Below are 12,408 nucleotides of genomic sequence, written 5' to 3' on the forward strand. Positions count from 1 at the left end.
ACGGTGCACACACCATGTCCCAGATGAGCATCCAGGCTATGTTTTATTCATGTGCTTTTCACCCCTTCGTTGGGATCATTAATAAAGCCGCTAAATAAGCCCAGGCTTAACAACCCTGCTCGCCACACCCCACTGGACATCTCCTCCCTGCTCCCTCACGCTCTGTTTAACGCCGTCCTTTGTTTGGATCTCTTGGTTTTCCAGCCTGTCTGATGCCATTCTTACCCAAGCTGGTTAAGATAAGGGTTTCAAGTGGGGTTTTGAGAGGTGTTGTCTGTAATTATGAAGTGAATCCAGTTGTATTTTATCATCTTCATTCAATTCCTATGCTAACAAGAGGCTTCATGAAAAGCAGGAATGGCAGAGATGGCCTGGATTGTCCGTATTACGTGGAAAACTCAATGCCAGGCTCTGCTCCAGCTTTCAGGCTCTTCTATTTTCCTTTCTATTTTATATTTCAGGAAGTTGTAGTCTTCCCATCTCTGGAAGTGTCCAAGGCCAGGCTGGACAGGGCTTGGAGCAACCTGGGATAGTGGAAGGTGTCTATTTTTATTATTTTCTTTTATGTTACCCCATCCAAACTGGCCTTGCACACATCCAGGGATGGGGCAGCCACAGCTTCTCTGGGAGGTTAAAAAGAGTAAGTTTTAAAAATGAGAACTGCTCGTTACATCATGACAGAACTCCATGAATTAGGTTTTTGGGAAATGAAATGCTGTGACAGTCCCAAAATACCACAAGAGTTGGTTACTTTGTGTATTTCATATATCTGTCTATGTTATCTTTCTGATCTGGCAGCTCTTCTAGACAGGATCCTTACACAATCATAGATTCCTTTAGCTTGGTGTCATTATTTTCCCCTGCCATTGTTCCCTTTGCTGTTTTGATCATGTATTTTACTGTTAACATTTGTTCTGGTTCATAACCTATAATCTCCATTGGTGTCAAGGCAGTATTTTAATAAATACTTGTGTACACTCGGGTACATCTAATCCTTCTCCTGAATAGATCCTAAATCTCTGTGATATTACTGCAGGGTTAGAGGTGGAATTCATCCAAGTTTGTTGCTACTTTCCTTATAATCAATGCTCAGAAAGTGACATTTTTAAATATGACTGGTTTTATCCTGAAGAAGACAATATGTCAGATGAATCACCACACAAGTGTCTGGTTCTTTCCAGAGTACAGGAGGATCCAAGGCTGAATACTCAGATGTAGATATCCAGTGTGGATGATGAAAGCCAAGTGCCAGGATCCAAGTTTTAAAATATTTAATTTTGCCTTAGATTTTGTACCCCAAACCTCCAAAATTCAACACCTACAGAATCAGAGAACAGATCAAGCAGAACATATGGGCACAGTCAGGCTGTGATGGGTCACCTTTATCTGGGCCTCATATGCTTTGTGTGTGGGAAAGTCACATAATCTCACAATCCCAGAATTACTTGGGTTGGAAAAGCCCTGGGAGATCACTGAGTCCAACCATCCCCCAGCACTGCCAAGGCCACTGCTGACCCATGTCCCCAAGTGCCACATCCACACGGCTTTTCAATCCCTCCAGGGATGGGAATCCACCACTGCCCTGGGCAGCTGTTCCAATGCTTGACCACCCTTTCCATGAAGGAATTTTTCCGAATATCCAACCTGACTCTCCCTTGGCACAGCCTGAGGCCATTCCCTCTCCTCCTGTCCCTGTTCCCTGGGAGCAGACCCCGACCCCCCTGGCTGCCCTCTCCTGTCAGGGAGTTGTGCAGAGCCAGAAGATCCCTGAGCCTCCTTTTCTCCAGGCTGAGCCCCTTTCCCAGCTCCCTCAGCTGCTCCATGGCTTGTGACCTTGTATCCTGGACAGCAGTAAGTCTGTTACTGTACTTTCTAGGATACCTTCCTCTATTCATACCCCAAATATATCCTTAATCCTCACATTTTACTCCCACAGCCCAAGTTCTCTGTCCCAGCTTCCATGAATCCACTCCCCACTCCCAGTATGCACCTCTGCCCCAGGGGATTGGGAGTTTCACAATCACTGTTTCTCCTCCTCTGCACCTCCACCACCGTCTTCTAAGAAATTTATTAATTTTCATTCCAAAACCTTCTTTTCGTGTCGCTCCTGATCCGTTTCCCAGTAGGAACTGCAGAACAAACCCAGTGCTTGATCTCTGGCCTTTGTTCATTAAGCTGCACCTCTGTTTTTTGAGGAGCTCGTGTGTTTTGGAGGCTGAGCTGGCACTCTGTGCTGGGACACTTCACACTCTGTGCCAGTGGTCAGTTCCTGTGTCCCAATCTGTTTGATGGCCTGGATGCAACGAGCCCAGTGTGTCACTTTGGGAGACATCATCCCCAGAATACATTTCCAAGTTAGTTTCTGCTGCCACTCTTCCCTTCCTGAGCTGTTTTGATAAATAAACTTACATATTTTTCAACAACATTTGTGATTATTGGATTCCATTGTGTGATACCAGGGTTTTTTTAATAATAGCTGGGATCCATCATGTGAGGACATCACCACAACACTATAAATAGTTGTGGGCTAAATCCTTCAAATAATTCAAAATTCAAATTGTTGAATTACTGTGACGTAACCACCTCTCCTTTTAATTGATCCTGAGCTGACAGCTGATCTCTCCTGATGGAGGATGGAACCGGAGGAGCGAGAGGTGAAAGAAGCTCAGCAGATCCTGTTCACCATCTCTTTGCCAGTGCTGAGGATCCAAATGACTCATCAGAGGCAGAGACATAAATGACCAGGATTGGGGATCGATGTCCCTGTGCTGAGAATGTCCTTTGGGACACAAAGGGCTTTGAACTGTAGCACTTGAGGGTTCATCTACAATGACAGGAGGTTTTCTTATTGCACAGGAGCTTTTAGAACTGACAGTTCTGCTGATTGAACTAGACCTGAAAAGAAAGAAGAGTGTATCTTTCATCACCAGCTAGGAAGGATTTATGGATGGAGTTCTGCCATAAATTAAAAATCTCATCCTGCTCAAGGAGAGCAGCCCTCTCCCTTGTGTGCCTCTCTTTAGTCCTCTAAGCCCCAGTGAAGCTCTGCTTTCCTGACTTTTTCCATTGAGTAGTTTTTAAAATCCCAAAATTTGAAATCCTAATTCCACTTTCAGGAACAAGGAGAAATGGGGGGGGGGGGGGGTCTTAGTTTAGATTGGAAAAGGGGCATTTAGCAGGTAATTTCTATTCCTTCAGCAGCACTTCCTACAATCTTCCTCTTCAACAGCCAAACTTTCCCTCTGTCCTTTTCAGATCATTGTGAAACCACCTCAAAAGCATTTTCTGGTGTCCAGGAGAAGTTGGGAGAGGGGATGGATATAAGTAAGGTGAATGAATAAGTGAGGATTTGGTTCAATCCTATCCTTGTACAATTTACCAAATCGTCATTTATGGCATAATTTTGGTACATGAAACGTGTAACTCCTCTTGGCACACCCATCAGGTACCTTTTCAGAGAACTAAACTCTTTCTTGAGGAAAATATCTCTAGGGTTATGAAACAGTGAAAAAATAAATAAACATCCTTAGGTTTAAAAAATCAGGCTTGAAGGTATTTAGGCCTATAATTGAATGACTTGTTTTACAGAAGTACTGGCCAGTGAAAAGTGAACAGAAATTCTGGAGCCCAGAAGTTTCTAGAATCAGTTCATTTACTCAGGCACAAGCACAAACCAAGGTCAGATCCCTGTTTTCTAAAGCAGGTGAATGAAATATAATGAAGTTCTCATCAGTTAATATGGAAATACACTGAAACAGAGTTTTGTTTTGAGGCTGTCGAGTAAGATTTCTATTTGGAAATGGCAAGAACACATTTGTTCCTGTAATGTGTTAATAGCAGTGTGTTAATGTGTTAACGCAGCCTAATGGAAGGGTGTGTTTTAGTAGAGTTAATTCACTGTTAAATTCAGTGCTGCCTTTAGACTTCAGTGTAGGCTCTGTAAAGGATCAGAGAATCCCAATATCCTGAGCTGGATCCCACCAGGATCATGGAATCCAGCTCCTGGATATCACTGGACATGGCTGTTTGGAAAAGTGAACAGTGCCTGGTTCAGCCTCTGCTGACATGTGCTGGTTAAATTAAAGGTTAAATGGTTACATTAAAAAGGAAGTATTTGTTTAGTAAATACTAGTCAGTAAGGCTGATTTTGGTTCCATGGAACTGAGTTTTCCTGTATTGAACTTAAACTCAAGGGCAGTGAATTCCTTACTTTTGCTACTTTAGTAATCTTTACTATAGGATTTGTCCTCCTTGGTGACACTTTTGGACTTTTATCCTCACTACAATTTAAATGGTGACACTGCACTGCCAAACTTCGGCCATTTTTTTCCCTCTGCATGTTGCAGTCTTTCACTGAAAATAAAAATGAGATAATTTCTTGTTGGCAAGGTAAGAAACCCACTGGTCTTCAGTTATGTTCTGTATATTGGGGTCTTCTCATTGTACCATTCCCATCCCTGGAAGTCTCCAAGGCCAGGTTGGACGGGGCTTGGAGCACCCTGGGATAGTGGAACGTGTTGGGGTTGGAACTGGATGAGCTTTAAGGTCCCTTCCCACACTGGGTCCATGAGGACAGCTGGAGGAGAGAAGGATCCAGGGAGACCTCAGAGCCCCTTCCAGGGCCTAAAGGGGCTCCAGGAGAGCTGGAGAGGACTTGAGACAAGGCATGGAGGGACAGGACACAGGGAATGGCTTCCCAGTGCCAGAGGGCAGGGATAGATGGGATATTGGGAAGGAATTGTTGGCTGTGAGGGTGGGGAGGCCCTGGCCCAGGTTTCCCAGAGAAGCTGTGGCTGCCCCTGGATCCCTGGAAGTGTCCAAGGCCAGGCTGGATGGGGCTTGGAGCCACCTGGGCTAGTGGAAGGTGTCCCTGCCCATGGCAGGGGGTGGGATGGGATGGACTTTAAGGTCCCTTCCATCCCAAACCACTCTGGGATTCCCTGATTCATTGTGCTGTGATCTTTCTGGAGGGTACAAACCCGACACTGAAGTTAAACTTGGTCCTTCTGTGACTTTTGAAATCCCAGCTGTGGGTTACAGTGAAATGCCACCAGTCTGTCCCCGTGTTCTGAGTTTTCCAATGGCAACTACCATCCTATTTTTCATTATTTTGCTGCAGAGAGGTGGAGTTGTGACTGGGGATGACTTCCTCCTCTCACATCTACAATTTAGGAGGCATTTAAATAACTTGCTTATTCAATGCTGAGCATTTTTCTCCACCCCTCATTATTTAGATGAAAGGAATCTTTGTCACACAGCCTAAGTTTTATGCCCCTTCATTGCCTCCAAACTTTTATTTAAAATGAATATGGAAACTACACTAAATGTTATCTGTACATGCCCTGCACAGCTGACTGAAAGTTTCATAAAACCACGGAGTCACAGAATATCCTGGCAAGGACCCACAAGGATCATCATGTCCTGCACAGGAAAATCCCTCAAATCCCACCATGGGCTTTCTTTGGTGGCCATCTTGTAATTCTTAGGACTTATATTATGCCTTATATTCAGCTTTTGGAAATAATAACCTGAGAGCTCCTTTTATAACTGTTGTAAAAAATTCTTATATTCCCCAATCTGTTTTTTCTCCCAGATTCCCAACCCCTCAGTAGCCAAAATCCTCCACCATGGTGGTGTGATGGGAAATGTAGGAAAAATGGAAGAAAAGGCCAAAAAGAAAGGGGAAAGGGGTCCTTCAAGCAGCGGCTGATTTGCTTTGGGATGTTCCCATCCCTGCTTATCCCTTTTTCTCCTCTCCCCCATCCCCATCGTGGCTGTGCTTTAGGAGATGGAGTAGGCTCCTGGTAATTGGTTAATCAGCTATTTTCAATTCAATTCCTGGCTGTACTTACCATGGAAAATTAACAGTCCTTGCGTATAAATATGACCCCTACTCCTGGATTAATTTGATTATGCAAGAATCTCAGTTTTCATTTAAAAATAATAACTTTCTGGCTGCTCTGATAAAACAAGTTTGGATATGTAATCTAAATATTCTCTAATGGCTTAAAAAAATCAAAAGACAAATATGAAGAACATATGAATCTCTTATTAATAGAATTTAAATGTTCTCAAATCTTTGCTGTGATGGCTTGAGATTGAATATTTTGAGACCAGAGAATTCCTGATTTTCATTCACTGCTAGATCAGCATTCTCTGAAAAGCCAAACCTTTTTTAAGCATCTTCATTTGGGTCCACAAAAAGAGAAGTGATGTTCATTAAATGACTGAGGGAATCTTAACCCTGAGTTTTTAAAATTTCTTCTGGGCTTGTAAATCTGTTTGGAACCTAAGTCAGGCTGGTTTGAAAGGAAATATTTTTTACAGAACTTTCTCATTTGAACATATTTCATTGTTAAATTTATCTATTATGGGTGTGATACCATCAACCCACGTTATTGTGAGTATAAATGAAATGTATCCTAACAAATTAAAATGTGCCAGAGAACAGGTCCAGGCATTGGAACTCGATTGTCCACGCTGATAAATTGCTGGGATAGGCTCAAACATGATTTCAGCTGGGCTAATTAACTCTCAGATAGTTCGTAGATAAGACTTGCCAGTTTGAGTGGTTTACTGGTGCAGATACAGACTCATGGTGAGGGCAGCAGGGAGAGAGATGGTTCTACTCGGAGTCATGAGACCCCACCTGCAGAGCTGCCTCCAGCACTGGGATCCAACAGCAGAAGGACATGGAGCTGCTGGAGAGAGTCCAGAGGAGGCCATGGAGATGCTCCAAGGGCTGGAGCCCCTCTGCTCTGGAGCCAGGCTGGGAGAGCTGGGGGTGTTCGCCTGGAGAAGAGAAGGATCCAGGGAGACCTCAGAGCCCCTTCCAGTGCCTAAAGGGGCTCCAGGAGAGCTGGAGAGGGACTGGGGACAAGGCATGGAGGGACAGGACACAGGGAATGGCTTCCCAGTGCCAGAGGGCAGGGATAGATGGGATATTGGGAAGGAATTGTTGGCTGTGAGGGTGGGGAGGCCCTGGCCCAGGGTGCCCAGAGAAGCTGTGGCTGCCCCTGGATCCCTGGCAGTGTCCAAGGCCAGGTTGGATGGGGTTTGGAGCAGCCTGGGATAGTGGGAGGTGTCCCTGCCTGTGGCAGGGGGTGGGATTTTTTAGATGGTTAGATGGTATTTAAGGTTCCTTCCCAAACCATTCCATGGTTGTGGGATAATCCTTGTGTGGACAGAACTGTACCTGAAATCAATGACTCTTTAGCCAAGGGCTGTTGTAGGACCACGTTAGAAACTATCAAGTGATAGGTGTAAAAACTGAGTAAAAACTGCCTAAGAAACATTGAGGACCTGTTTAGCAACTTTTGATTATCTTTCCATGCATTTTGGATCTGTGAAGGATTATTTCTTGTTAAAATTCAGAGAATCTAAGGAGCACAAGGCAGGCACTGCACCTGTCTGAAGCAGACTTTGCCTGAAGCTGAAGTTGAATGTCAAGTCCTCCAGGATCTGTGTTGCTTTCAGCTCCTACTGGTTCTGTTCAGCAGGAAGCAAAGTGTGTCACAGGAATCTCTCAGGCTTAGTTTGGAAAATTTAGAGAGTTTTGGCAGTTGATGATGGAGCAGCATTTGGAAGTTTTGAGAGGTTGTCGTTCATGAATTTATGTTCGTGAAAATTCTGTCAGCTTGAATGTCAATAAAACAAAAATGAGAATCTATTCCTTAACAAATGGCTTAGCTTTGGAGCTCTGAAGACCAAGGAGATTAAAAAAAATGATACAGAGACATCCCTGGAAGTGTTCCAGGCCTGGATAGTTCAAGGTGTCCCTGCCCATGGCAGCGGGTGGCACTGGATGAACTTTAAGGTCCCTTCCAAGCAAACCAGTCTGGGACTTGATGATCCATGTCCTTCTAATTCAGCTTTTCCGCATCCATTGATGGATTGACCCCGTAGATTAACAGTATTTGGGTGGAATGTGCTGTTTTCAGCCCCAGGAAATGAACTCACAGCCAGCCCAGTGCTCACTGGAAATGTCTCCATGGCTCTGCAAGACCAGGTTTTATCCTACTTACTGCAAGCCCTTGTCTCTGGAATGACAATGAGCTTGGGAGAGTAATTTATTCTTTCTGTTGGCAAGTTACAGGGATAGTCCTATTTATTTCTAATTCCATGGGGCCAAGGTATTCCTGATTTTCTGGAGTTAGTCAATCCAATTTGTAGGTGAGAATTAAAATATTTTCACATGGAAAACTGTTCAGTAAAAAGCCCAAAACTGGGACATTCTTTGATTCTCCTTGGGGAGAGTTGTTGTTACTTACACGTTGTTATTTGGGTGTTGTTACTTTCTTCCTAAGGTTGAATGTGTATTTTGTTAAGGTCCTTTTAAATTTGGGGGTGGAGGGGGTGGAGGGGGTGGGAGGGTGGGGGTGGTTTATTTTTTACTATTTAGTGCATCTGTGCAGGAAATACTGGAAAAAATAGTGAGCCAAAGTATGAATGACAAGAAAATGAATCATTTTATCTGGCTGAGATCTTCAAAACGAAAGTGTGAAGACATTTGGAGACAACTTGAGAACTCTGAAAATATTACTTTCATTCAAGCCCATCTCACCTCTGAAAGTTTAATTTTAATTTTAATATATTGAAAGCCTGGCCATTTGAAATGATAACTGCTTCATACATCATGGATGTCACTCACTCTGTAAATGAAGGCAGCTATCAGGGCGAGGGCAGGGTTAGTTTATTTGATCTTACAAGATGTTCCATAATTTTTCTGCCTGTTCACTCCTCTCCTGTGGTTGTAGATCATGTTGGGAATACCAGCTACAGCTAACGAGGTTGAAACCTTGGTCATGTTACTCCCACTCTGGAGCTTCCCAACAATTTCCTTCCCAAAGCCCCTCTCTGGAGGCACAGGACATTCAATTTTCCTAAATGCCACCGATTGACTCGTGGCACCTCTTGCTCCACTTGCAGATAACCCTGATTTTCCCTTCTCACTGACTGTTGGTAAATGTTGGTTGCCAGCTGGGATTAGGAATGTGCCTCCCTGCTAATGAGAAATACTGTCTTCAGAGAATTCACAAGTGAGCCCACATTCCCTATCTGACCTGGTTTGTTCCTCACCAGCACCAGGACTAAAGGAATTCAAATAATGCATGCACTGAGAAAACATCTGCATTTTCTCCCCGGAAAATATTTTGTGAACAGAAAGTTGTATTTTGAATTCAGGCAGTTTTGTTTCTTGCCACCACTGTTTAAAATGTGTCTTAATAGCAAAAAATGGATGTAGGGATGGCAGTGAAAAGATTTGGGACTACAAGAGGGCAGGGTTAGGTGGGATATTGGGAAGAAATTCTTGCCTGTGAGGGTGGGGAAGCCCTGGCCCAGGGTGCCCAGAGAAGCTGTGGCTGCCCCTGGATCCCTGGAAGTGTCTAAGGCCAGGCTGGACGGGGCTTGGAGCAACCAGGGCTAGTGGAAGGTGTCCCTGCCTGTGGGAATTGTGCAGGTTTCAATGGATCTGGGAGAAATAAACAATTGATTTTATGCAAAGCAAATACTCCATCACATTTTAACTTGTTTTTTTTTTTTTTTTTTTTTCCTCCTTCTAGATAAACATCATGTCAATGGAAACAGAATGGTTGAACCTTTCCCAGAGGGAACACAGATGGCTCTGTTTGGTAAGGCATCAGTTTGAAAATAAAAGCTCAAAGCTCTGTGGTGTTCCTGCATTCCAAATTTCTTAATTTCAGCCTGACTCCTTCCTTCCAGTTTCAGAATCTGGGCTGCTCCTGCCATTTTTCAATCACTGCCACCAGCTAAAGCCACTGGGCGTTTTGGGAGATGCCCTTTATATGTAATTTCCATATAAAGAAATACACTAAAAATGTTTTTTTTCTTAGTTACACAAACAGAAAATGTAAATCCTGTATTTTGTTCCCTGAAAGTTCCAAAATAATAGCTTTTTATGTATGATAATTCCTCTAAGATCATTCATTAGTTGAAACAAAATTCTGAAGATGGTCCATTATTCTCCACACTTTAAGCCATGCCAGGAACTCCAACTGTTTGGGATCTATTGGACTTGGAGAGTTGTTATCATTTACATGCCCCGAACCAAACCTGCTGGTTTGTACTCGACCTTGTCAATAGTCCTGTGGAATTCCTGTCGGGAGCCATCAGAGCTGGAAAAGTGGCCAGCTGGAAAAGAGAAGTTTAATTTCACTGTATCTGTCTCTTTTCTATGAAAATGTCACTCTTTGAGCCCTTTTTGAAGACTTGAAAAGTTGTTTCTCCAGAGAAATTAATTTATGGAAGTAATAAACATCCTAAAATAGATCAAAATCACCCTTTTCCAGCCAAGATCTGGACTTTACCCAAAACTGGGAATTGTCAGAGCTCTTATTTCAGGATGTGCTGATGTTAGTTCTTAAGGCAAGCCTTTGGGATTTACTTCAGAAGAAAAAAAGTGGATTTCTATGACAATTATTATTAAAATTTATTGCTACAGAGAATGAAAAATTTCCTAGTGCTGTTTTGATATAACTGAGTTGTTTACAAAGGGTGTATTTCTCTACTAACATGAACAAGATTGTCCAAAGTGCCTTAGGAAATGTATTATGTTCTATTAAATGTTTCTCTATCTGTGATGCTGAAGTAAATATTAAATCACTCCTTGATACACATTAATTTAATACTCCAGAAATGATCTTTTCAACTGATGATTGCAAAAAATCTTGGCGAGTGTCAGCTTTCCTGTGGAATTAATGTTGGTATAGTTTGATGGCAGAAGAGAAGAAATGGTTTGTGGGTGCCACCCTTCAGTTTCCAACATGATTTATTCAACTTCTCTTCAGAGTTCTTCCAATCCAGTGTTGCTTTTCTGTCAGTATCTCCTTCTCTGTGGATTTTGGGAACATAAACAAATTCTTGGACTGGTGGAATGAGTGATTGTTTTATAATTTTCTTTTGGAGCAAGTGGAAAATGATTTTAACCTTTTGAGCTCTAAGGTTGAGATGGATGTAGATTCTTCTCTGAATTTCTTACAGCAGGCAGGGTCAGAGGGTTCTGGTGCAGTCTGATACTGATGCAGTCCATGCTGTTTAAATATTTTTTGAACAAAAGAAGCTTCTTTTGGTTTTTTTGTATTTCCTGTGTCATGATCAGATCAGATTTCTGGTGTTTGTGATGGGTGTTGGTTCTGTCACTGCTCGTTGTACACGATTTGTAAAACTTCATAGAAAGCAAGAGGATTTAATTGGAAAATTGCAAAAGCTTGTTAAGCAGAGCACTTAGAAGCATTCCTGAGGAACTCTGTAACATTCCTATCAAGCCTGGGAACTTCCATTCTTTTTAAATTGCCCTAGATTTTCCTCAAGGCTGTGATTGCAACTGTTGGGCTTATGTGGTGAAAGCTCAGGCTGGTGCCATCTGTGCTGTGAAGGAACAGAAAGCCTACACATCCTGATTTTTGCTATTAGACCTGCACTGGAATAGTGCACAAACACAGCTCTGATGATAATCCCTGGCATTTGTTGGTGTTGGCATCCCAATCTGATGGGTAGGATGGGAAAAGGGAGGTGCAGATCACTTTTCCTCCCTCCAACCCGTGTGAATGGGAATAAAAGGCCAGGTTGGATGGGGCTTGGAGCAACCTAGGATAGTGGGAGGTTTCCCTGCCCATGGAACCGGATGAGCTTTAAGGCCCCTTCCAAACTAAACCATTCTGGGACTCTCTGATTCTAAAAGAAGCACGTGAACAAGAAAACTATCAGTTAGGAATTCCTCTCCTGGGATTATTACTCAGTCTATCCGTGTGTCTTCCTGTTAACAGCAAGTTCTTTGTATTTTGGGTCTCTGTAAGGTCAGGGGAGAGCCTGAGCCAGTCGAATTTCTGACTCCACCTCACCAAGACAGGATTTTCACACCCCTCTTCCAGAAAGATCCTTTAATCCTTTAATTGGATTCACAGGGACAACTCTGGAAGAGCAGTAGTTACTTAGAAGAGATCCCTCTTACTGCCCAGTGGAGTCTCCCTCACTGGGTTTATTCCCATCTCCCTCACTGAGGTTATTCCAGGCTCATCTGGACACAATCCTGTGCCCTGTGCTCTGGGATGCCCCTGCTGGAGCAGGAAGCTGGACCAGATGACCCCACTGTGCTCCCTTCCAACCTGACCCATCCTGTGATTGCTTAAAAAGATCTGCAAAACCCAGAAGTTGCTTGTGTAGAGACAGCCAAGTTGCAGTGAATTTTCCTCCTCCTTGGATTGTTTTAGATGCACCAATAAAACAGCAGAATAAAATGTCATGCAGGGTTGTAAACACTGAGCCTTCCACCTGCTGCAAAACACAGCTGGATTTCATTCCACAGCTCCCTCTCCTGCAAAACCTCCTCAAGACACTCTTCCTAATGGTGGATTATTTATTTGATGGTGTGGCTGCTTGTTTGGATCA

General features: G+C 43.3%; 1 protein-coding gene across 3 annotated transcripts in view; it reads left to right on the top strand.

Annotated features, from left to right (window-relative positions):
- Window positions 1-12,408, top strand: part of MSRA (methionine sulfoxide reductase A) — a 237,225-nt gene that overhangs the window by 78,681 nt on the left and 146,136 nt on the right. For all 3 annotated transcript variants that reach the window (XM_032103940.1, XM_032103938.1, XM_032103939.1), the window contains exon 2: window positions 9,564-9,632. In XM_032103940.1, coding sequence (XP_031959831.1) covers window positions 9,590-9,632 — 43 coding nt within the window. In that variant the 5' untranslated portion in view covers window positions 9,564-9,589. The remainder of the gene's footprint in view (window positions 1-9,563; window positions 9,633-12,408) is intronic.

This window comes from Corvus moneduloides, chromosome 3 (genome assembly GCF_009650955.1).
Source record: "Corvus moneduloides isolate bCorMon1 chromosome 3, bCorMon1.pri, whole genome shotgun sequence".
Lineage (NCBI taxonomy): Eukaryota > Metazoa > Chordata > Aves > Passeriformes > Corvidae > Corvus > Corvus moneduloides.